At 33.5% G+C, this 24,949-nt stretch overlaps 1 protein-coding gene across 3 annotated transcripts in view; it reads right to left on the bottom strand.

The window, feature by feature from the left end:
- Positions 1 to 15,911, bottom strand: part of mbc (dedicator of cytokinesis protein myoblast city) — a 48,651-nt gene extending 32,740 nt beyond the window's left edge. For all 3 annotated transcript variants that reach the window (XM_085202602.1, XM_085202604.1, XM_085202603.1), the window contains exons 1-2: positions 15,753 to 15,911; positions 224 to 395 (exon numbers count right to left, since the gene is read on the bottom strand). In XM_085202602.1, the coding sequence (XP_085058728.1) occupies positions 224 to 395; positions 15,753 to 15,798 (218 nt within the window). In that variant the 5' untranslated portion in view covers positions 15,799 to 15,911. The remainder of the gene's footprint in view (positions 1 to 223; positions 396 to 15,752) is intronic.
- Positions 15,912 to 24,949: the final 9,038 nt, after the last annotated feature.

Genomic DNA, 24,949 nt, shown 5'->3' with positions numbered 1-24,949 from the left:
TAAGGATTTTATAGGTGCCAATGGAGGACCATTTACTCCATCTATATCACGTAGGAAAAAGACAAGACTGAGATTGGTCAAATTAAAACAACTTTAACTTTAACAACGCTTAAAACAATTTCAAACACACAATAAGATTTTCGCGATTTTTACAAAAAAAAATTATACTAAACGAGTACTATTAATACGTTTAAAGAGATTCATTTAAGCTAATAACACCTACCTGTCGACATTACACTCCCGTATAACAACATAACGTTTGGGGAACGCCCCGTTTTTGTCTCTCCGGATACTTGAACCCCAATACCAGTCGGCCGTTTCACGTTCCAGGTGGACGAGCTCCCCCACTTCTAGGGGTAAGTGGAAGGGAGATGAGGAGTTGTAGTTGTAGAGAGCTGTAACAATGAAATATAATATACATTTTTTTATTCAGCCTTCACTTTTTTAAGAAAAAGGTTATCAAATTAATCGTATAATTTAGATTACTGATCTTAACCCACACATTAATAACACCACAATTTAAGCAAAATACATCAATACTGGCTTTTATCAGAAGTACAATCCGCGAGGTCTGAGCTGAGTAATGTACCTACTTGCTTGGCGTTTTAAAAAAAATCATCACTTTTTCTCTCTCTTAATGCTGATGATATAAGTAATGGAGAGATTCAACGTTCATTTATTTTTATTGATTTCTAATAATAACATTTATTTTTAGAAGTTTTTTCTGCCTAATTTTCGGGATATTGCGTGTGGAGTGGTGGAACTCAATATGTGTCTTGTTACTAGGGCGGGGAAAAAATAATTAATCATCTCGAGATGTTGAGTATTCGTATTTCTTTTACTAACAGACGGTGTAGCCTGCGCCACGACAGCCTCACAAGTAGTGAATATATTAGAATTAGCATATATTAACTTGAAATATTTGTATTAACTTAAACACAAAGTTCCTAAAAGGACCTTGGCGTCACGTCACTTCAGCCTTCAAATTTCATTGTTATTCGTACGATGAGTCTACTACTATGCGGTTATGGTATTTTAGTGAGTACGGTACCATATAATGGTAGTGAAGCGAAATATACAAAAATATTTTTTTAATAATTATTTTTTTCCCGATCTGGTTGGTTAAACAAATTATACCGTTTCGTTACATTGCACTAGTAGAGTAAGCTGAGCGGAAATAGTGTTAAGACACTCCGTTCTCCGCTTTCAGTTTAATTTTCACAATATATTGCGTGTTGAGTGCCACGACCGCCGCGACAGAAACTACTAATAGACGACGTCACTAAAATATATGCGAAATAATAAAAACGAAATGATGCCCAAATGATGCACCTCCTCAGCCACAATAATTTAAAATACAATATTACAAGCACAAATTATAATTCAAAATAGAATATCCATATAAATTTCCAAAAATGCTTCCAAATGTATGTATCTATGTCACTGTTACATCAGCGCCGGTCTAAGCATTTGCATAACTATTTAACGTGGGTGTAAATCGTATCTGCGACCTTCACCTTCGATCGCATCATCAATGATAGTATTACAAACTGAACTGTTTGTTAGTTCGATGTCAGCTTCACGCCCTATCCCGCATATAGAAGGAAAAGCAGAGGGAACATAGTATTAGACATTGGGTTACCACGTTCCACTTAATTTTCGAGATATAACGTGTGGAGTGGCAGAATTCATCACGCCGCTCCTATTCTACAGTGGAATGAAAAAAAAATCCCCCAGACGTAGTATAGGGATCTTCTTCTTCATCCTGGCATTAATCCCGGCTATTGCCAGGGTCTGTCTTAACTCTAAATTACCTGTGCCTACCCTGCTATGAGGGAAAACGCATGAATCTGCTTTTTTAAAACATTTGTATCACTTATAAAGTAGGTAGGCACTTAGAACAGATTGACAGTGTGAAGGCGGCTTATGGGCGTCGTTTCCGACGTAATGAAAACCTGATGACCGTTAATCTAACCATATGTTTTTTACATAAATTATGTCACTTCCTTCGTACTTATTATGTATACTAATATGAAAAGGTAAAACTTAAAAAGCTTAATCCTGTCTGCTGCATATCTCTCATCACGTCCACTGTCATCAAACTCCTCATACATACTCTCCTGATGACTCGTGCTTTTTAAACAACCTTCCAGTGTCACGAACACTGTATTCCCGAAGGACAGCAGAGTTCCTTCACTGCACTCTTACTACCCACTCTCACTTCTTAAATCTATATCCACATTCTTTCGTCACTTATTGTCTCGGCGTACAGAATCCATGAGTACATTCTCCTCGTTCTATACATTTTCATTACAAGTAATAAAACATACCTAAGTATATATAATTCAATTACAATAGCTCGACATGAGGGATAATAAAACAATAAAATTTTAAAATAAAAATTAATTCGAATATAATAATAATCTTAACACATTAATACAAAATCTAACCTATAACAATTATAAACAATGAAATTTATATAAAACTGACGCCATTATACCCTGGGATCCGGCCGTTGAATCCTGCATATACGAGTTTTCTTAATTAAACCTATATTAATGAATAATACATGATTAGTAGAACAGATTACACCTGGGTTGCCTGGAAGAATCCTGCCGCAATCACCTTTAATTACATTTTTTCGTAACTCGTTTTTGGAGAAAATTGCACCAATACGTTTTTTATATGAATCGCACATCATTTGAAAGATAATCCCATAAGGAATTGGAAAATTAAGGGTTGCCAGCTCTCAGTCTGCCGCAAGTCTAGGGTTGCCTGGTTTAAACATGTCACTAAATGTTAATAATTTGCACTCATGTGTTTTTTTAATGAATTATATATCAAATTAAAGCTTATTTTTTTCTGAACACTATAAAACAGGGTTGCCTGGAAAATTCCTGCCGCAAACAGGGGTTGCCAGCGTTTGAAATATTTTATTCCGGTTCCGTTTGACTATGAGAATAGACGATGAAATGCGCGGTCTGCCTTATGTTTTAAAGTAAAATATTATATAATAGAAGGTCAATCTTAAAATCAATGTTTATTCTAATTGTTCACCTGTTAAATGATTTTAATCATATTAAGTACACGCAGAAAACTATTTAAAGATCATGGGGCAGAAGAAATCATCCTTATTTTTAAAGTAAAATAATGAATCTATAATATTGAGTCGTTGCAAAATCTATTTTCTAAATACTAATATTTATTTATTAATTTAAATTACCATTTTAAACAATTAAATTATCTAGTTAAATAAATGTTTACAAATATTGATCTACTATAAACTATTAATATATATACATATACATCATGTTCCCTTAATATAATGAAGGATGACCATTATTGCGGATATTTTTTTTATTAATTATATTGAAAAATACATTTCAATGAACTCTCTCTCTTCGTCCTCTACTTGTTTGATTTGACAAGGCTTGCCGCATTTTTTTTTCTCACGCAATTTTTAATAATTTGCATAGGAAAGAAATATATATAATAGAATTATAATAAACAAAACTAAGTTAGCAAAATAATTCGAAGAAAATTCGACAGTAATGCCGACTAATAAACGCTATTTACGGTTTATGACCAAGAGTCGGCAAATATCAATTAGTTGGCTATTTTTTACTATAGATAAACATTTTGCGGCGCGATACAAAGCAAACCAAATGCAATAATATTATTTTCGAAGATGTATTGTTTCTAAATGCAATAAAAGTGCAGATGGCGAAATGAGTTGTTTTTGAGCATATTACTTAGTTACTTACCTTTCGTTTTGGAGTAAAGACGTTTTTACTTGACAAAAATGAAGATGTGTTTTTTGTGCGGCAGGAGTGAAAATGTGATAGAATTTAACAAGGAATCTCTCCAAAAGTGTAAAATTATGATATTGTTTCGCCAAAAAATGAATTTTAAATACAGTGACATTTTTTTAAATAGTGACACAATGCACAGTTATCATTTACAGTATTACAAAAAGTTCATTGTTTTAAAACAAAAATATAAAGAAGTATTTTTTAATTATTTTCTAATGCAAAACGTAAGTATACTTTAATATTTAATATTATATAGTTTAATAAAATGTAGACAATTGTGGCCGTGGGAGTTGCCTCAGTTTTGATTATACTAAGTTAGGGACGTTAGTGAGTGATTACGCTTTATTATAATTATAAGAACAATTCTTTCAGACCTAAATACCTTAAAACTTTCAGCATAGACGGAGAAGTTCTTGCTAGCGACATTTTTTAATCTATATTTTTTAATAGTTTTTATTAGTTGAATAGTTTTCATTTACTTTGCAAAAACGTAAATATTCGTACCAAAAAGATGGGCGCCATAGTTTTTTCTACGGATACGGACGGCGTTGTCAAATCAAACAAGCAGAGGGCGAAGAGAGAGAGAGAGATTGTTTATTGAAATGTAATTTTCCACATTTTCTTAATTAATAAAAAAAATATCCGCGATAATTGTCACCTCTCATTATATTAAGGAAACATGTTGTAATTAATACCTTATAGTAGATCGATATTTGTAAACATTTACTTAATTAAATAATTTAGTTGTTTTAAATAACCCTTTTATTTAACTAAATATTATTATTTATAAAATAAATTTTGCGAAGACTCAATATTATGGATTATTATTTTACTTGAAAAATAAGAATGATTTCATCTTTAAATAGTTTTCTGCGTGTACTTAATATGATTAAAATCATCATTTAACAGTTGAACAATTAGAATAAACATTGATTTTAAGATTGACCTTCTATTATATAATATTTTACTTTAAAACATAAGGCAGACTGCGCATTTCATCGTCTATTCTCATAGTCAAACGGAACCGGAATAAAATATTTCAAACGCTGGCAACCCCTGTTTGCGGCAGGAATTTTCCAGGCAACCCTGTTTTATAGTGTTCAGAAAAAAATAAGCTTTAATTTGATATATAATTCATTAAAAAAACACATGAGTGCAAATTATTAACATTTAGTGACATGTTTAAACCAGGCAACCCTAGACTTGCGGCAGACTGAGAGCTGGCAACCCTTAATTTTCCAATTCCTTATGGGATTATCTTTCAAATGATGTGCGATTCATATAAAAAACGTATTGGTGCAATTTTCTCCAAAAACGAGTTACGAAAAAATGTAATTAAAGGTGATTGCGGCAGGATTCTTCCAGGCAACCCAGGTGTAATCTGTTCTACTAATCATGTATTATTCATTAATATAGGTTTAATTAAGAAAACTCGTATGTGCAGGATTCAACGGCCGGATCCCAGTCTATTAGTCATTATGATGATGAGTGAAGCCGATACTTTTACGCTTAGGTATATAATTTCGTACCTCCACCACAGGGGATGTTCCTACACAAACAGGACAAAATAACTAAACATCCAGCTATAGCAAAATAGGCTTATAATGTGTGAATAAGAACTAAAATGGAAAAATTAATTATATTAGTTAAACAAGGTGGGTACACCTAATAAAGGCCAGGGTCTAATTTGGCGCAACAATAAACTTGAGTCACCGCCGCCGCCACCGGCCCGAGGGTTGCGCCGCTTTATAATCGAATTGCTAAAATGAAGAGCAAATAAAATTAAGCTCCCAACGAAATGAGCGCAAAATTCCTCTAACAAATAAGGAGATAATATCTTTTTATTATTAGGTAGGTACTAGCTCGTAAAGCCGAGGTGGTCGCGCTGGAGCTGCATAGTGTGACTGTATGTGCGACGGTGGCGGGTTCGTTTCTGAACTTGGAGGAATTAATTATTTTCATTTCTTCGCTATTGTAATAAGATAAAGCACGTGGTAAATGGAAGTGTCTAAATAGGCGCGGTATGTCTTCACATTATGTTCCCAGGTTCTCTCGGCCTTCAAACAGATTCGAACCCCCGGACATATCGTAATCGAGGATGCTTATCACATACCTGACCGAATAACTCGATCGACTGACCCCGCAACAATATTAGCGTCTTCATTAATTAACCAATGAGTGAGATGGACTTATACAACACTACTATCCTTGTCTCTTTCCCTCATTCTGCCGAATGCCTTAGATAAAACTTTGGTCCATATTATGGCATCTGATTCAATTTGTACATGATTTCATTTCGTAAAAAATGGACATATTTCATTCTCATAAATATTTCATTTTCGGGAGTGGGAATCGAACTCCCAGTCACCTGCGCCAAGACTGGACTTTTTTAGCTTCACGATGTATTTCGCGTAGGTATAGAACAGCTTGAAATATTGAATCTAATGTTAATTCAAGCCGTTCCTCAAGTTTCGCTCCGATTTTCAAGACATCGCGTGTTGATTGGTGGAAATCAACGCAGATTTTTTTCTTCTTACTAAGAAATGAAAATAATTCACATTCATACAGTCAGGCGGTGTGCCGCTGCAAGTTGCGCCGAGACTTACAATATCTTATTTATTTGCAATGCAACTCAAACAAATAGTACAAAAACTAAATAAACTCCCACAAAAAACATAATTTACACAATAACAAAAAGTTTATCACACTTGAATGATGAGTCAAAATGTACTTAAGACTATTAAAATATATAAAGAACTTTATTGTACAAGTAGGTATGTTGGTTGGCAAAACTCTACACCACGTTGGCTTTAAAGCAAAGAAAAGGAAATAATAAATTTCTTCTTCTGCACCGACAACTATTGCGTCTATAATAATTCTGTTCCACTGCGCCACAGCGATCTCTAAGTACTATAAAAAATTGACTCCGTGTACGCTCCACATATTACAAGTAGGGGAAGTAGTGTCATACATACAAATATGTAACGTACCTAATAGAACGACGCGTGGGCGAACAAAATCAGTTAAATAATCCGCTTTGGAGTGCGAGCGAAGTCGCCAATATACAGTACTATTTACATGCAATTGACATGCTATTTACATATTGATAAGTTCTAGATTCAAATCTATTGAAGTATAAATAAAAAGTATTCTCTCCACTTCTGCCGCATTTATTTTTCGAGACTTTCTGTATTGAGAGCAGGAACTCATCGCCGCGCCTTGTCTTGTTACCAGGGCTCCGTTTCTCCGAGTGAGAATCGAACACTTATTGTAAACAGATTTCAAAAAATAAAAAATGTTAAAAATGTAAAAAAAAAATATTAAGTATTTTTAAAAGTTACTAAATATTTACTGTAGAAATGAAGGCCAATGATATAATTGATAGATGTCAAAAGTAAATACAAAAACCTAGCACAGCAGTCCATGTACTAAGCCATCGATTGACGATTGACATCTTTAAAGCGATCATCAAGAAAATATATAATTATGTATATAAAAATTATGAAACTCTTAAAGCAACAAACAGCAATACATCACAAAACATTCCCATACACGTTTAGGGGGGGTATAAAAAAAGCAAATAAAAGCGAATGGACGCAGATGCTCAAGTAATTACTTAGCTACAGTGTTTATTAATAACCGTCGTGCTTGCTGCTAAATAATAATATGGGATACAATGGATGAATCGACGCAACGGCGACGCGGTAAAAAATATATGTTTAAGTTCAATTGAGACCGTTGTGGGTTCGATTGCTATTCGGAAGAATGCTTTTTAATTCATTTCCCTACGGCGTAAGCGTGGCTCAAAACATTACAAAACATGTTCGGAAAATGGGGTAAAAAAGTGTCTAAATATTAGGTTCCGTCAGACTCCCTCGTTATAGGCTGGATACAGTGTGAACCTATTTTCTGAGGTTCCATACGTCAAATGAAAAAAACCCGTAAAGCATTACTTTATTGTTCCTCTGTTAAGACCATTTATCATAAGATCACGTGGTATCAAGATGAAATAAATTTTACACAAAATTAGTACATACGCCTAGAAATTTGATAAATTGTACTTTCCGTTGACCTACAATTACAAAATTGGAAAGGAACCTTCGACCAGTGTTTTTTTATTATGGAACATTAGGGTAATTCGGAAGAGGGGCTATTTCCAATACCTAACTAGATACCTAAGATATCTACTACGTGAATGTTGCCAAAGCACTAAATACTGCTGCCTCTGATACGTAAAGGTAAATATTAGAAATACTGCTCTTCGTAATTACCCAAATGCACCTAACTTTTAATGTATAAAGTACCAATCAGCGAAAAAACACGTTTTCCCCCTTATAGGGATGTAGGTATATCTACACCAGAAAAAAACTAGAGAATCAATGAAAAGACTCGAAGACTAAATACGGAAGTGCCAAATGACGCATCAGATCAGTTCAGTTAATTTAATCATATTCGCTTTATCAAGTAATTCGCTAACAACAGCAGGTGCGAGGGTTACAGGCGATCTCACGAGTCCCGGGCACCTGCTATCGACACTTTGCTTTACGAGTCATGTCCTCTCGTTGGAGGTTTGTTAAGGGAGACATTATCGATATTACAACTTTGGTAATAAAACTGTGGTAATTTTACTGAATATCCATTTGACAGACGCAGTGACGTGGTGGTTGTGGAACTGGCCTTTATGACGATTGAAATAAGATTCTCATTGACAATTCATGTTAAATAGTGTCAATGTTTTTATTAACTCTAAATCTAACTCGTGATAAATGACAGAACACAGTCACTTGGCAGTTTTTTTTGCCAATATTAATAAAATTACTACCACATGTTTTTACCAAAAGGAAAGCAAAGCAATTCACAAGGAAAGTACAATTTACTTACAAAGCCTCGAAAATTCCTCGAAAATAGGGGTCTTTATAAGTTTTTTAGGGTAGGCTCGCCATGCGAAAATTTAGCTATCTTTTTATTCTCAAAAGTACTTAATGACCTATCCTTATTCCGAACGACTAATTCATCTAAAACGTCGACCTTAAACTATTCAAACCCAAGAGTCCCACATTTAAATCCGCATAAATCCATACAAAATATACCTAGTTTTGTATGGATCAAAAATCAGCAACATGTTAAAGCGAAACCAATAGCCTAACGGTAATGTTCCCGTTTTGACATCATAATTGTACATCCTCAGGTGGGTCCTGGGCGAGTAGCCGTGGGGGACGAGGACGTGGCGCGGCGAGCAATCACATCGTAATGAATGTGGTAATTCGTCGACCTTTGATTCGGTGTATCAAAGTTAAAAGGTTAGTGACGCTTTAGTGATTCAAATTGCACAGAGAAGTATTATAGATAGAGGGCACACAGTGTTAAAACAATGTGTTCCCACGTACATACTGTGCAATTTTCGAGTGCTTTTTTCTTCAGTTTCACGCATAGCAGGGTAGGCAGATGAAACCTGGCAACCTAGCGTTAAGACACTTCCGTTCGGTACTTTCCGCCAAATTCTAGAACATTGTACGTTGACAGGTGGCAGCGACGCCGACCTTTACCTCGTTACCAGAGCAAATAAATATTTTAAATATTTAATTTCCTCGAGTGGTAATCGAACCCACAACCTGTCACGTTCACAGTCGCCTGTTGTGCCACAATATTATTACTTGATATTTTAAAAACTTATACAAAAAAAATCACTAAATCAAATTTCAGTGCTGCACTCGTCCTATGCAGACGACTGATATGATATTCAAAATTTTATCGTTATCTCCGCCCTTATCTTCTTATCAATGTTTATTTTAAAACTAATGTAACAGAAAGACTACCGGATATCGTATAATAATAAACATTGATATACGTTCCCAAAATTCCCATGAAATTATCTTAAAAAAGCTTACGAAGCAGTTATATTATGTAGTCGTCTCTTGCTCAAGCAATTTTGAAACAAATCTTAGAAACTAAGGTAAAAAGGGCAACATCGAAATTTGTTTTTGTTTTTGTAAAACTATTCAGCTTTATCACAAATATGACTACTAGGTACTACATACGAAATACAGTGCAATTCTAAGAAAAAGTCATAATACAAGATCACAAAAAAAATAACAAATAAACCAAAACCAAAATATATGAGCATCACAATTACAACGCATACATAACGTAACCCCAATGGAGCTTTTAATGTCAACCGTTGTTCGTGAGCTCTTTAATTTTAACCCATGTGGCTCGACATTTAATAATACGCAACATACTAAAGTAAACAGAACAAATGTATGTTTCGGACTAGCTTTCACCCCCGGCTTCGCCTGCGTAGTAAATCGAAATAATAAGTTGTATATGAGGTGAGGTACAGTGGGCCACATCGAGACTATTCACGTGATTTTATATAGCTTGTTAGTATTTCTCGATAAACGAACATAGAAAGATTTTTGAAAATTTTAACCAGTTATTCCTTTTATTAGCGCGTCAACCAGACAAATTATTCAGCTTAATAATATTTATGCAGAATAATATTCAATAATTATTGGGGTGTTTTTGTAATATCGAGACAGGCATGTTACGTGATATTTATCATTTCCATTTTTGAGAATGAAGAATAAAAACGTATACCCGTCGCTTGGAAAGACACCCAAATGAACTTGCTTGCGACTTAATGAAGCCCTCTCGCGTCTTCAAACGTATAAAGCAAACGCCCCAGGATCTTCTCTTATCATAAAACAGTATCTTTTGTAGAACTCCTTCACATTATTTGGAGGTGCCACTGGGTGTATACCGTGCACGACATTCATAACCACCCGCTAAATGCCCACAAAGGGCAGATTGCAGGAATAAAAAGGAATTAAAAAAAAATCCTTTTATTAAATCCTCGTTAAATTTATATATTATTCCCCTTAATTTACTATATATATATATATATATATATATATATATATATATATATATATATATATATATATATAGTAAATTTATATATATATATATATATATATATATATATATAACATTCATAGAATAATCTAATAACGTCATATAATGTTTGTTACAATAAGGAAATGTAACAGGAAACAGTATGTACTGGATAGGCGTGCGTACGCTTATAACATAGCAAGGGACATTTATACGTACATATGTCCATACTTTATATATAAATAATAGTCCCTGTATGGTTTGTGGATTAGCCTTCTGGCTCGACTTTGCATGGATAGTGCTTTCTTATACTCTAAAATATTTTGAATTTACCGAGGCACACAGAACTTGGTGTGTTCAAGTCAAGTTTTTGCTTCGATGACCAATGTCGAAATAAACTTACATCTTCTGTTGAGGTATCCCTAGGGAAAGGCTCCGTATAGGTTGAAGGTCCCAGGTAACGCTTACCATTTCGAATGACTGCCAGTCTCACGATCGTCTGGAAAGAAAGGCCAAGTTGGACTTGAAGAAACTAGTCGTCATCGGCAGCCGTACTTCATGCCAAAACACCGATTGGCCCTGTGTAGGACAAGTACGGCCTCATACAAAGAGAACATTTCTTATCATCGGGCTGGCGCGTCCCAGTGTCTGTAGTATCACATGCAGTTCTTCTTTGGGGTTGTGGCGGTGGTCACTCACCATAAGGTGCTATACCTCGTACGCTCGTTTGCCTTGTCTTTTCCATATATAAACGGTGTAAAATGGCATATCAAAAAAAAAATACTACACAATATGTAACTTAGACACTTGTATGTAACATAACACCAAATGCGGGCAAGTGTGAACTGTGAACACTCGCCTTTTCTTATTCAAAAACAATGTAAACAATAAATATCACCCGTCTCCCGCATCTTCAAAGGTAGGCAGAAACTACGTAGTGACACATATACCACTTCTTTTTTTATATTAATGTACAAAAGCTAAAGTAAAAACGTGGCGTTGAGTTCCGCCACTGAACACGCAATGATTGAGCAGTGCGTGGATAAAGGTGCCTTGTCTAAACACTAGACTCCCTTTGAGTACTCGCTAGATGCACAGCGTGAAATAATGAAATAAAAAAAAAACTAATGTCGTCATTTATTTCATCCATTCGTATCTATAAAAGTGATTGTGAGTTCTATTCCCACTCGTGGGAATTAATTAATTTCATTTCCTCGCTCTAGTAACAAGACAAAACGTGACGTTGTATTCCACCACTCAACAATTACATTTTTGTACGTAGGTTATATACAAGTGTGTATATCATGTAAAGTAGATAACAACACCGTAGTTTTTAGTATAAAAAACTCAAAAAAAAGGTACAATAAACATTTTCAATCCATCAATATCAATTTACTAATAAATGTGACACCAAAAGAAAAAAAATACTAACAATTCGTAACAGATAAGATAACGATAGCTAATCTGGTGATATTTATTTTAACTTTATTGTATTTATCTATAATCTGTATACATACATTTGTTCAAAGATCCATTTTATTGTATAGGATGGATTTCAATATATTTTTTACACAACTCCTCAGTTCCTTAAATTACTTTTTTGCTCCTACTAAACTATAGCTAATTAACTATACGCTTTATTCGCAAATCATGATAGACAAAAAAATGTAATGTCAATACACTTATTCCTCCATTCGTTTGTCTTAATTCTAGACAGTGTTGAGTGACGATGAAAATCAACACTGCGCTTCCCCTTGGAAATCGAACTCACTATCACCTTGTTTACACCTTGTCAAACAGTTCCACTGCTCCACAATGACCTCAAATTTCTATATATAAATATAGCAAGAAACGAATAGAGTAGAATAATGTTTATTGCACGCAAAAAAACAAACTTAAAAACAGAAACATAAAAAAGTGTGCAAATACGGTCTTATTGTTTCAAGCAATTTCTAACAGGCCTTAGGTAAATAACAGAGTAGTAAATGACAATATAACAAATACCAAAAACAAACATCCAATAATGTCTAGTCTAAAGCTGAATTTGAACCTGTAACCAATCGCATTAAGACTCGATTTTATTCCGATTAACACACAACATCAATAATAACCTATTATATAATGTAAATTAGATAACTCCACAATTAACAATATGTAATGAAGTGTAACGTAATTCAGCATAACTTTAAACATAATTATGTACTATATTACGAGGCGTCGTGGCGCAGCATCAGTGTCTGACTGGAAACGCGAAGGTTGTGAGTTCGATTCCCACTCGAGGGAATGAATTGTTTTCATGTTCATTTCAGGCGGTTTGTGGGGAACGGAGTGTTATTATTATAATACAAAACTATTATAAACTACAAGTCAATAGCAACATACGTCGAACACGTTAGGTAATATCTTTACGCTTTATGCAAATTTTGCAATACTTTCTAAACTTCTATATTTACTTAAAAAGAATTTTGAATTTTTTAGTATTCGTTTTTTTTAGTTTCACGCTATAGCGCAAAAGCAAGGTAGCCAGAGAGAAACTGGAAACCTAGTGCTAAGACACTCCATTCCCCACTTTCAGCCGAAGTGGCGCAACTTAACGCCGCGCTCTGCCTCGTTACCAGAGTGAAGAAAAGAAAATATTAAAAATGTTGTTTACTTGAATGGGAATCAAACCCGCATTTTGTCATGTATACAGTTACACGCTTGTGCTCCTGCACCACGGCCACTATAATATGTCACTATAATAGAACAATGAAACAGGTTGGATTCATCATGAAGGTCCCAAGGTGTTTCATACATTATGTGGTATAATTATAGGAAATATGTCACAATATATGTATATTATATGACATAACATAATAACATATCATATAAACAAATGGAATCTTATTAATAACGGAACGGAATATTATTTTAATATGACTTGTGTAACCCTTTGATGCCCATCATGGCGACTAGCACCAAAGTTTTATGTAAGGAATGCCATGGGAATGGAATGTTTAAGACATTCCATTCCAACTAGGTTCCCTTCGAATAACCTGCTATGTGCTGGTATAAGACAAATCAATTTTTTACACAAATAATTCTTTATGATTTTTGTTACGAGCTACTAAGTTTTAAGTACATTTGTATGAAGATTTTTATTATCATTGTTTCTCTCAACATCCTCTACATTCAAGAATTTCTGGTAGAGACAAGTTATGTGTTGTACACATTTTTCTGTTATTATAAGTTTTCTCCATGTTTTATCTTGTATAGTACATAAATAAATAACAAAAAAAGCTAAGCAAACAAAGTAATATAACATAGCTTCAATTTTTAAAGAGGCCACCACAGCACAGTGAAACTGTGTCTGACTGCAAACATCATGTTATGTTATCTTTGTGTGATCAACACCCACTTGGGGAAGTTATTTTTTTTCACTGTCAAGATAACACAATATTGTACAGTCCCATCACATAACACACACCAAGTATAGTGCAGACTGTCTGTTCCAGGTTCTCTCAGCATATTATATTATGTGTGCAAGCATAAAATAAAAAAATTATATGAAAGCAAACAGTTTCAATTCTGAGAAAAATTGATCAATAAATGTCAATTGATAACATAAAAAACAATAGTAAACTAAATGTTTGTTGATTGCTTAATATGTAACATCAAAAATATAGCATTTTTATACAATTAATAATATTTTATACATTATATAACAGAATAAAAAATAAAAAAAAATGGTACATTGATTACATTAGTAAGTATGACTCACTGGTCTTTCTACTTTCACTTGTTACTCACAATAAATATTAACATTTGTAGCCTTTTAATATGCGATAAGGGACAACTCACTGAGCCTAAAGCCATCTAACCTTATTTAAAATTTGATGTTTTTGGATTCTATATCATGAAAGGAAATATTGACTCATTATTGTTACTATTATTATGACCGTAATATTTGTTAACTTGTAAAAATATTTTTTGCTAAATACATAAAGATATTAAACTAAATAAATAAATATAATCAGAATATTTTTGCATTTTTTAAAATGTTTATACACATATAAGTAAAAAAAGTGTTTCTAGTAGTAGTTTCTATTTTTAAGCATTTCTTAATATTTTTTTATCCTCAGTGTATGATTAAGAGAGATCTCGGGAATATAGTGTTGTAACACTAAATTAATGTGTATTATGTAGTAAGTGTAACATATACAACTTTAACTGGTAAATTTTGCTTTAATTAATGGCACAGTACTATTTAATATAATTAATAATGATGATAAGAAAACAAAATAACAATAAGGTAATAAGTGTATGGACCAAGCATCTGTGGTGGTGTTATTTAAATAATAAAAAATAGTGACTAACAAACTTTCAGCCTATCCTGCTTTAGGCGGGAGGTTCATCGAACTTAAATACAAGTAACATACATTTAAATAAATATTTTAATAAAAATATTCATTTTAAATTTTATAAAAGATAACTTTAAATCATCACAAGCCAGTATATTTATTATCAGAACCACCATGTAAGCAGGAAATTCAACTTTTTTATCAGAGAAAGTTATAGTTATAGGTATTATTATTTACATTTTCGTAGTATTTACTATTGAAATTCACCTGATTATAATTAATTTAATAATAAATTAGTATTTTCCTTAATACGAATATAAACATTTTAGATATCAATATTGTGCTGGCATCATAATGAAAGGTTAGTGTCAGTATATAAAGGTAATAATTAGATATATAAACATAACAACGTGACATTGAATATTAAATTTTGATAAAATAAAGTATCTCACAAAAACGTCATCATATAAAATTAACAATCAATTAACGTAAATTTATCACTATATAAAATTGATAGAAGTGGCCTTTATATTATTTATATTATAATAATATAATTGTGTAAACAAATATATTTTATATTTTTTGATAGCAATGAGAAAAAAAATACTGTTTATATTTTTGGTCTCAGCGGGAGGGATGTTCTTAAGACAAATTACAACTAAATCAACATTTAAGTAAACTTAAAAATATGTATATATTGACTTACCAACAGCGTAGCACTCCTCATTTTGTAGTTTACGCCACACAGTCATATTTGAATATTAGTTTTTAATATTATTTCTAACTAAAAGTGGTGTTCGTCATTTTTATCACGGTCAAAAGTTTGTCAAAACACGTTGTTTATGGTCGGGCGTAGATGCGCACTGACGGGTGGGAGTTTGAATCGACACGCCTATTGTCTATGAATTATAAATTCTTATTATTCAATAATGCTTATTCTAAATACCACGGTATGTAATAATTTGTTATATTTCTTTTAATCATTAATTCATTGTATACTTATAAAGACAAAGGTTATAATATACTTTACAGTTTACACTACAATTTGCACAAAAGATGGCGCTTTTTCAACATATTTTTAAAGCTTGCGCTTGTTTTATTCATAAATTTATTTAATTTAATCATATCTTAATGTAATCAACTCTATACCCGTAATTTTATATCTATTTTAAATAAAATACCTAAAATCAACCATTTAGATTAATAAAATTACATTAATATTGTTGCAATTTACTTTTTTAATGCTATAAAAAAATATAAAAATAAAGCTATGAGATTAATATAAGTTATTTTGAGATACTTATGTAAAAAATATAATTATTTTGCCAAGCATTTAATTATATATTACAAGCTAAACCACATAAGATAAAATAAATTGACATTAGATTATAACTTTTATTATAACTTTAAAATCTTTTTCAGTAGTTATGATCTCGGGTATTACTACTTTAGAAGTTTCATTTTTAGGATTAACATTGTAATAAAGTTGAAAAATGTCTAACTTTTACTAGTTTACATTCTATAATAGTTCACAATATTTATTATTACTTTAGATGTTTTGTATTTCTGAGTTAAGGATCTATGGTAAACATTAAAAATATTTAAGCTTTATTAAAACAAGTTATAAATAGTGTAAATTATTCAAGCATATCTTTTAATATCAAAAAATACCTCTGGCTTCGCCGATACGGTCAAATGATCCCTAAAATATGTTATGCACAACTAAGAGTTGTGTATAAGTATAACATTGTTGTGTTTATGGACGTCAGGTAACTGTCATTTCAGAAACAGTGAGTTATTTTAAACAACAGTTTAATTTTTCCTGACATTTACATGTTCAGCCAAACATATTCTTTTTAATAATAAGCTCCTGTTGATAAAATATAGCTAAACATCAGATATGCACATATTATGACACCCGAGGGAACCTGTAAATCTAGTTCTAAGATACTCCGTCCCCAATAAGACACTTCCGCTGCGCACCTTTCGCTGAACTCTGGAGACATTACATAGAAGTGGTGGAACTTAACGGCGCGCTTTGCCTAGTTTCCAGAGCCTCGAAATGAAAATATTAAATATTTCATTCTCTCGAGTTTGAATCAAACCTCTGCTCCCCGAAGGTTTCAGAACATGTCTTTACTTCCATTATCCTATGGAAAAGAAAATAGAGTAACCAAAAAATGCATGTACGATTAAAAAGAACAAAACAAATAAACTTTATTAAAAACAATACGAAAGGATTCATCGAATTTTATAGGAAACCATTATTTAAGCTCACTGACGCTTTTATTTAAGTTTTTTATTTTTATTCATTTGGAGTGTTAATTATTTGCTGGTCGTTTGAAGGTAATTATATCAAATTATGATATTATTCAAGTATTTACTAGCGCTGTGCTGGTGCACTTAAGTGTAATTTGTAAATTAAAAAAGATTAAAGCATTATGTGGCTGCTTGAGGGGGTTGTCGGTGGTACGGACACCCTGTGGAACTAGAACCTAAGCTTGCGATCGACCGGCTCGGGGACTGGGAAGAGTTTTGTTTGAGTTCACTCGCACATTAATTGCAGTAAGTGCCTCGTTTGATGGACGGTCCAGCACCGGCCACCTAATTCTGATTATTTGTGTAACATTACCCCTTTTTACAATCTCCTTTCGTGTATTCTCTATGCGACGTGATTAATATTGGTGAAGTGATTAAGTTCAACTGACACGCTCACAACGCCATAATCGAAGAAATGGGCTCATTAATAGAAACAGGACTCGAATCCACAGATATCGTGTAGGTTAACTGTCACCATAACCATAGCGCATTTCCTACTAACATTTTATATGAATAAAACTAACTTCTATTCTAACGTAGACGCTCAAGTAAAACGCTCCACTGTTCAAACTACTTGGCATAGTCGTTTTAGCGCTCACGAACACCAACACGCGGTGACAAATGTGTTTTAAGCTCTTAGTTCCTAAAGCTTTAGAATATTACACTATTTTTCTATTGAAATTTTATGAATATCATTTATTGTGATTTCTTTCTATTGGTTTGCTTAGTATTAAAAGCTGTCTTAGAGCAGGGCGTTCGTGTAACCGCGACGGTTGTGTATTTGATACCATTTTGGGGGAATTATGTTTAATTTTCTTTTTCATTTCTCTGCTCTGGCTCTGTAGCAAATGCAACGTTGAGTGCAGCCACTCAACTTTCTGAAATCATCATCACAATTCTCCACCGACTTTCCACCGAGCTTTAAAGACTCAATTTCTCTAGTGGGAGACGGAGTGTCTCAACACTAAGTTTTTTTATAATCGATGTTCGTAAGATATAAAGCCAGAACGCGTTGATATATATATTTTTAAAAGATTATTGAAAATGAAAAACATTCTGTAGTCAACGTCCACATTTTGCTTTTTACAAAAAACCGGAAAATAAGCAATTTTGAGGGTAAAGCATTAAGAAACTATGACACCTATTATTTAATAGTGAAGTTTCCGTCGTGTAATTTGCTAGATCAGCTGGCTCGCCCTGAAACTTAGGTAATCTTTCTATTTACGTCTTCGGACGACGAGATGACAGTGGGTAAATATAGTAGTAGGTATATAGAGGTACATTTACGGCGCGGCGCGGCGGCTATGGGCTCGATTTCTTAAAACTATTTCGAAATGGACGTCAACTGGGACATAAAAGTAGACCCACAAACGTATTTGAAGAAACAGCGTTGTATCGTAGGTACCTACATCTGTTACGGGAGAGACGAAGACAAACAATACTAGCGAATGCACTGAATTTTAATATAAAAGGTGATTGCTGTCGCAGGAGTGGCAGATATTCATAAAATAGCTTTATATACGTTATTTATATATTACAAAACTCTTCCGTTCATAACTGACATAAAAGGCTGTTAGCAGTTTTACATTCTAAGCTATATCGTGGGATATACGTATAGACAACTACATCTCTGGTGAATGATTGACCCTACGACTGTATACTTTCAATATAATATTAATAATTCAATAAACAACCTTACTATTCTTCACAAGAAACTTCCGTGGTGTAATTTGGCGACGCCCGTTCCCAAGTTCACTTCTACAAAGTTAGTTACAGACGGCCGTCCGAATCAGAACTCCAGAGAGATTAGTTTGTGATAATCGAATAATACATACAAATTGCTCATTCAAATGGAATTCGTATTAATTTGAACGGTTATTCTCATACTATGTTTAGATTTACCTGTCAATGAAATTGGTTTAGCATTAATTTGTGTAGACGCCATCGTGGCGCAGTGGTGCCCATGATGACCTGAGAACTCACTTTCTGTTATTTCTTTTTAACTTCACATTCTTTATTGCATATAACAGGATAGGCTGAGAGGATCTAGTAGAACACTCCGTTCCCCACTTTTCGACATAGTATTGAGTGGGTACCAAACCTACTGCCGTCGCATTTACATATAGGTATATTAAGCTCTGCAACTGCGCTATCACAGCCTCCAACAAATCAAAATCATTCACAGTATTGCTCTCCAAAAAACATATAAACGAAATACAAATAAAAGTAACTCAAAACGAAACATTAAGTACTAATTTAGTTCCCCAGAGACGTCCCTATTATGAAATTAATGTTCTTTAGTAACTTATTGTTAGTTATAAAAATATACGAGCCAGGACAAACTACGTCATAATAATATTAAGAGGAGCTTTTAAAAGCTTTAGTACAGTGTACAGTGGAATAACTACTTTGCGAACATAGATTACAGTGCCAGATGCTTTCTATTCTACTTTAATTATATCTTACTGGTGATATAAATATTGCTAAGAAACAAAAAAACTGGTAAAGTGCGAGTTCGAGTCGCGCATTAATTGTCCCTTACATATTTTAGTATTTACGAGTCGACACGACTAATAAAATCAAAATTCAATCATATATCAAAACGAGTAATAAAATCAGCAGCTTCACTCTTTTTTATGCAGAGTAGAGTGGGTCAAGACACTCCGTTCTTCAATCTCTGTTTCTGCATGAATATAAACGCGCGGAAAAATAAAAATAATTAATTTCTCTTAATTTTTCAGTCGATAAAGTAGTCGTCGCAAGCAAGTCTTATAACGATTAAATTTCAGATACTCATAAAAAGAGTAAATACTTCGCCTAAATTTAGATTAAAAATGAAATATTCAGTAACAGTCGAGTTAATTTTTAATAAGTTGTAAAAATAAAAAAACGCAAGCACTTAAATAAAATGGTAAATCTGTCCCGCTCTCAACATTCTACTATTCCATTTATAGATTACGACACGACACTACATACGATACATATAGTAGGGGCGGCGAAGAGGGGACTTTGTGGAGTCATTCGAGCGCATCAGATTAAGATACTGGGGATTCCTTGTACTCGGTTACGTACTTCCACCAAATATTAGCTTCATATGTATAGCCGCGCGTCTAGGATAAAGGATCAGATTAGTAAAAAAAAATTGATCATCGGACATTCTCGAGCGCGTCAGATTAAGATAGGGTAAGTTAGTTACATGCCAAATCGTGTATATTCCACTAATCTGACAATTTGAGAGTGACGCAAAGGAGGGAGAGGGCTCCAAAGTTGTAAAAAAAAACGTTATCTGGACATTCTCGAGCGCGGCTAATTTTTTTTTTATTTTGAAGGGAATTATTCAAGGATTACGAAAAACGTATAATCTGACAAATTCCACAAACCGAAGTAATAGAAATTGATTGATAAAGTTTAATATACCTAAGAATTGCATATATTCCTCTCACCGTATTTCTATTCCTATCGCACTCTTTTTTTATTTATTGGTCCCTAACTCATCAATGAAGATGATAAATTAAAAAAAATACTTGAAAAAAAAAATTTTTTTAGTACTTTTTTTTTATACAAGTATTCTATTTCAAATATACATTCTTTTAGTTACATTCTATTTCTTGAGCTTTTCTATTGATTGCTGTGTGACAGTAAAACAGACTGGTTGTGGGTTCAATCTCCATTCCAGGAGATGAAATATTTATTGAAATTTATATTTCCATTTCTTCGCTCTGGTGTTGAGGCAAAACAGTGACGTTAAGTGCTGCTACTCAACACTCAATGCCTTCAAAATTTGGCAGAAAGTGGGGAACAGAGTGTCTTAACCTTAGGTTCCCTCTGCCTACCCTGCTGTGTGCGGGATACAACGTAAAGCTGACTTGTTTCTTGTATTGGTTTAAAAAAATATTAATAATTGTCAGATTAAGCAAGTCCCTTCAGATAATCGTCTGATATTGAGATATCACGTCTAGGGCATGAAGATGAACCATACATATCTTAATCTGACGCGCTCGAGTATTTCAAGATGACGATTTTTTTTTGCATTTTCAAACAACGATTACGAGCTTGCGTCACATCCAAATCGTCAGATTATTACATAAGAGCTTTTTTTTTAGGTTCACTTAACACCCCCTTAGAAAATCTGACGCGCTCGATAATATTTTTTTTTTGCCATTTTTAACTCTTACGTACGACCACCTCCACCACGGAAACTGTCAGATTAACATATTTTCATGCTTAAGAAGACGTAGGCAATTGATGATATCAATATCTGACGCGCTCGAGTATGTCCATGGAACAGTTTTTTTTTACATTTTTGAAAATCTATAACCCCTCAACCCACCGGTGAAACGAAATTTTTTATATGACATTTTTTTCTTGTTATCATCTAAGCTTCGCAACCCAATAGGTCTCCATGACGCTCGAGTGACTCCACAGTTTGCTGCTTCGCCTCCCTAACTAATACGATTGTATTATAGTTATTAAATATTGAATATAAGATCGATAAAGAAAGAGTAAGAAAAGAAATTCTAAAGAAAGAAACAAGTCACTACGAGATATCGAAGTGACTTATCACTACATTAGGTTGCATTTTTAACCGACTTCTGTAAGAAAAGGAGGTTATCAATTCGACTGTATTTTTTTTTGTATGTTTGTTACCTCATAACTTTTGACTGGGTGAACCGATTTAATTTTTTTTTGTTTCTAGTTTCACACTGTATTACACATATAGCAGGTTACGTAAATTAAGCCTAATTAAGACACTCCGTTCCCCACTTTATAGTAATTAGTTAAAATGATTAATCGCCTTTAATTGGGATTATTTAAACAGAATGTTTTGTTAAGTTTGTTAAGTTAATATAATGTGAAGAACGAAGTGCCTTAACACTAAATCCTCTCTAGATTTTTTTTTAAAAAGAGCATAGTAAATATATTTCAGAAACAATCTGTTACTTTAAACATCCTTAAAAGTTATCATCATAATTTCGAATGACTTCATTATAGCTGCCTCGCTTAACTTTCAACTCCTCAAGTGCTGTTGTTTTTTTGTTATTTTTTTTTATTTAGGTACTAGTACTTGGTATTACCTCGATCATATAAAATTATATACAGCTTATAAATATATACTGTAATATTTTATCTTTATCCTACTCTTTGATTATATTCATTTCAGATCCTATACCTCCACGCAGTCTTGTGTTTTTCAGGCTGATGACAGTCGGACAGAAAATAAACTGATCCTATAAGAATTCTGTTTGTTCATTTTGAGGTATGCAATACTAAAAAAATATATATTATTTCTGTGACTATTAACTTTTTTTCTAAATTATGTTATATTTTAAGGGTCGTTTCGCTTCGCTCTGGTAAAATAAAAATCCGAGGCGTTGTGCATAAAGTGGGGAAGGGAGTGTCTTAACCGGGTAAGCTAGGTTCCCTCTATCTACTCTAATATATGCGGAATACTGCATGAAGGTACAAATATATTTTTTAAGGAAAGTGAAGTTAAATGATATCAAATATATTTCCACAAAAACCTTTTCTAAGAGAGTTTTCAATTGAAAAGCTTTTCGATTTCCTTAAGAACGACATATTTCAAACCGAAATTCGTCTTCAAGCTCAAGTCTCGTGAGTTACTGTAAATGCCAGTTGTCAATCTTATATATTAAATCGTTTGGGGCAAAGATATAAACTAAACTCGACAAGAAAAATAAAATATTTGTTGAGCTAACATAGATAATAGATATTGTTGTAGCTTGAAAGTCAAGAAACGTTTTTTCGATATTTCTATATTCTTAACTATTAAAACGTAATCTCTGGGAGATAGGGCAGGAGCTAGGGTTTTTATTTATTATTAAAAGGGGCAAACGGGCTGAAGCATCATAGACATTTACAAGCTGAGGGGGTTGCGGATGCGTTGCCGGTCTTGAGGATGAAAGTGTCTGCAGAAGTGAAGCTTGAGAGCCCCCGGATCATAGCGCTCAGGAAACATCTAAGAATAGGTCGAGAGAACTTAATATTAAGATACGCTGGATTTCACATTCCATTAAGACGGATTCAGCGTAGGAAGTTGGACCCAAAACTATCATGTTTATAGACAGACGAACAAACAACTTGATTGAGAATGCTAAAAATACCAATAATGCCGCGCTACTGTAATTGCGACAGGTCGTGGATTCGATTCGTTCTCGAGGCATTCCCTCGCTTTAGTAACGAGACAAAGCGCGGCGTTGAGTTCCGCCCCTCAACGCCATACCTCCAGTACATAATCAGTGCAAAGTAGTAAACGGAAATGTCTTAATGTGAAACGTGAATGAGTTTTTTTAAGAACAGGTTTCCAGATCTGATCTGCCGACTCTGTTATATGCGTGATAAAGCGTGAAGCTAAAAAAGATACGTTAAGAACGAAGGAAACTCGAAATCTCACATCTTAAGACTATTCAGGCCGGTGTGTATACAAACAATGTATAGGAAAAATTACTGTCCCGAGATGTAATGAGGTTCCATCAAATACTGCTGTTTCAGCTTCGGCCTGAAATATGCTTTTCGTTACGAGGTCTGACCTAAGTTACATTGTGACAATATTTAGTAACTTTTGCATGTGATTTTTCATAATGATTGAAGATAGACAAAATGTAGTGCTAAGATACTTCGTGTTGCTTAAATATTTTATAGCTTTACGCTTTTATATCCTGAATGTAGGGTAGGTCGAGGGAATCTAGTGTTAATACACTGTGTTTCTCACGCACCGCTCTATTTTGAACACATTGAGTTTTGAGTAGCAGAACTTAACTCCGCGCTTTGTCTTGTTACTAACCGAGGAAATGACAACCGTGCTGCTTTGCTACGACGCGACGGTCTCAATGATATATCGATAATGATCTCAACCTCTTCTACCATTAATTATTATCGATAATTAATAACATATTTCATCATGTGCAATCATTTCGCTCGGATGAAACCCGATTGTGCTATAAGTATAATCAGATACAGTCATTCAATATTTTCCACTTCAATACCAGTCATTAATTATGGTTTCTATATGAACAAGACAAGAACAATAAGCTGGAAGCAAATTGATTGAAACCTTTGAAAACGAGCGTCTCCACTTAAAGCACTTCAGAAATTCAGATTTCGTTACTGAAACAAAGGTTTTACCTCATTTATATAAATTTAACCAGCGGATTCGTTTCCTCGCCTGGTGGAACAATAATAGTGATAGTTCTTTTGACAGCTTTAAGGTTTTTTCCATATAGCAGGGTATGGAGATGGAACCTAGTGTTAAGATACTCCGTTCTCATGTAACTTTTAAGCCGTAGCATGATGAGTGGCAGAATTCAACTTTGCCTACTTTGCCAGGCAGATGGAATAAATGAAAATAAAAATATATCATTACGGTAGACCTATGTGCATCAATGGGAGTCGAAAAAAAGATGTGATGATGATTATCTGGTGTTTTTTTTTATTTCCATAGAAGGCAGGTATTAAAACATAATGCTTAAAAGAATACAATATAATATTTTAAATTATATATTTCCTATGAAAAGTTATAAAAATTGAGCCTACTTAAGTACAACGTCACCGTAACTTTTAAATAAT

This window comes from Heliconius melpomene, chromosome 19 (assembly GCF_056956725.1).
Source record: "Heliconius melpomene rosina isolate 202511_hmr_F chromosome 19, ASM5695672v1, whole genome shotgun sequence".
Lineage (NCBI taxonomy): Eukaryota > Metazoa > Arthropoda > Insecta > Lepidoptera > Nymphalidae > Heliconius > Heliconius melpomene.
This window is presented reverse-complemented; position numbering and strand designations above follow the sequence as displayed.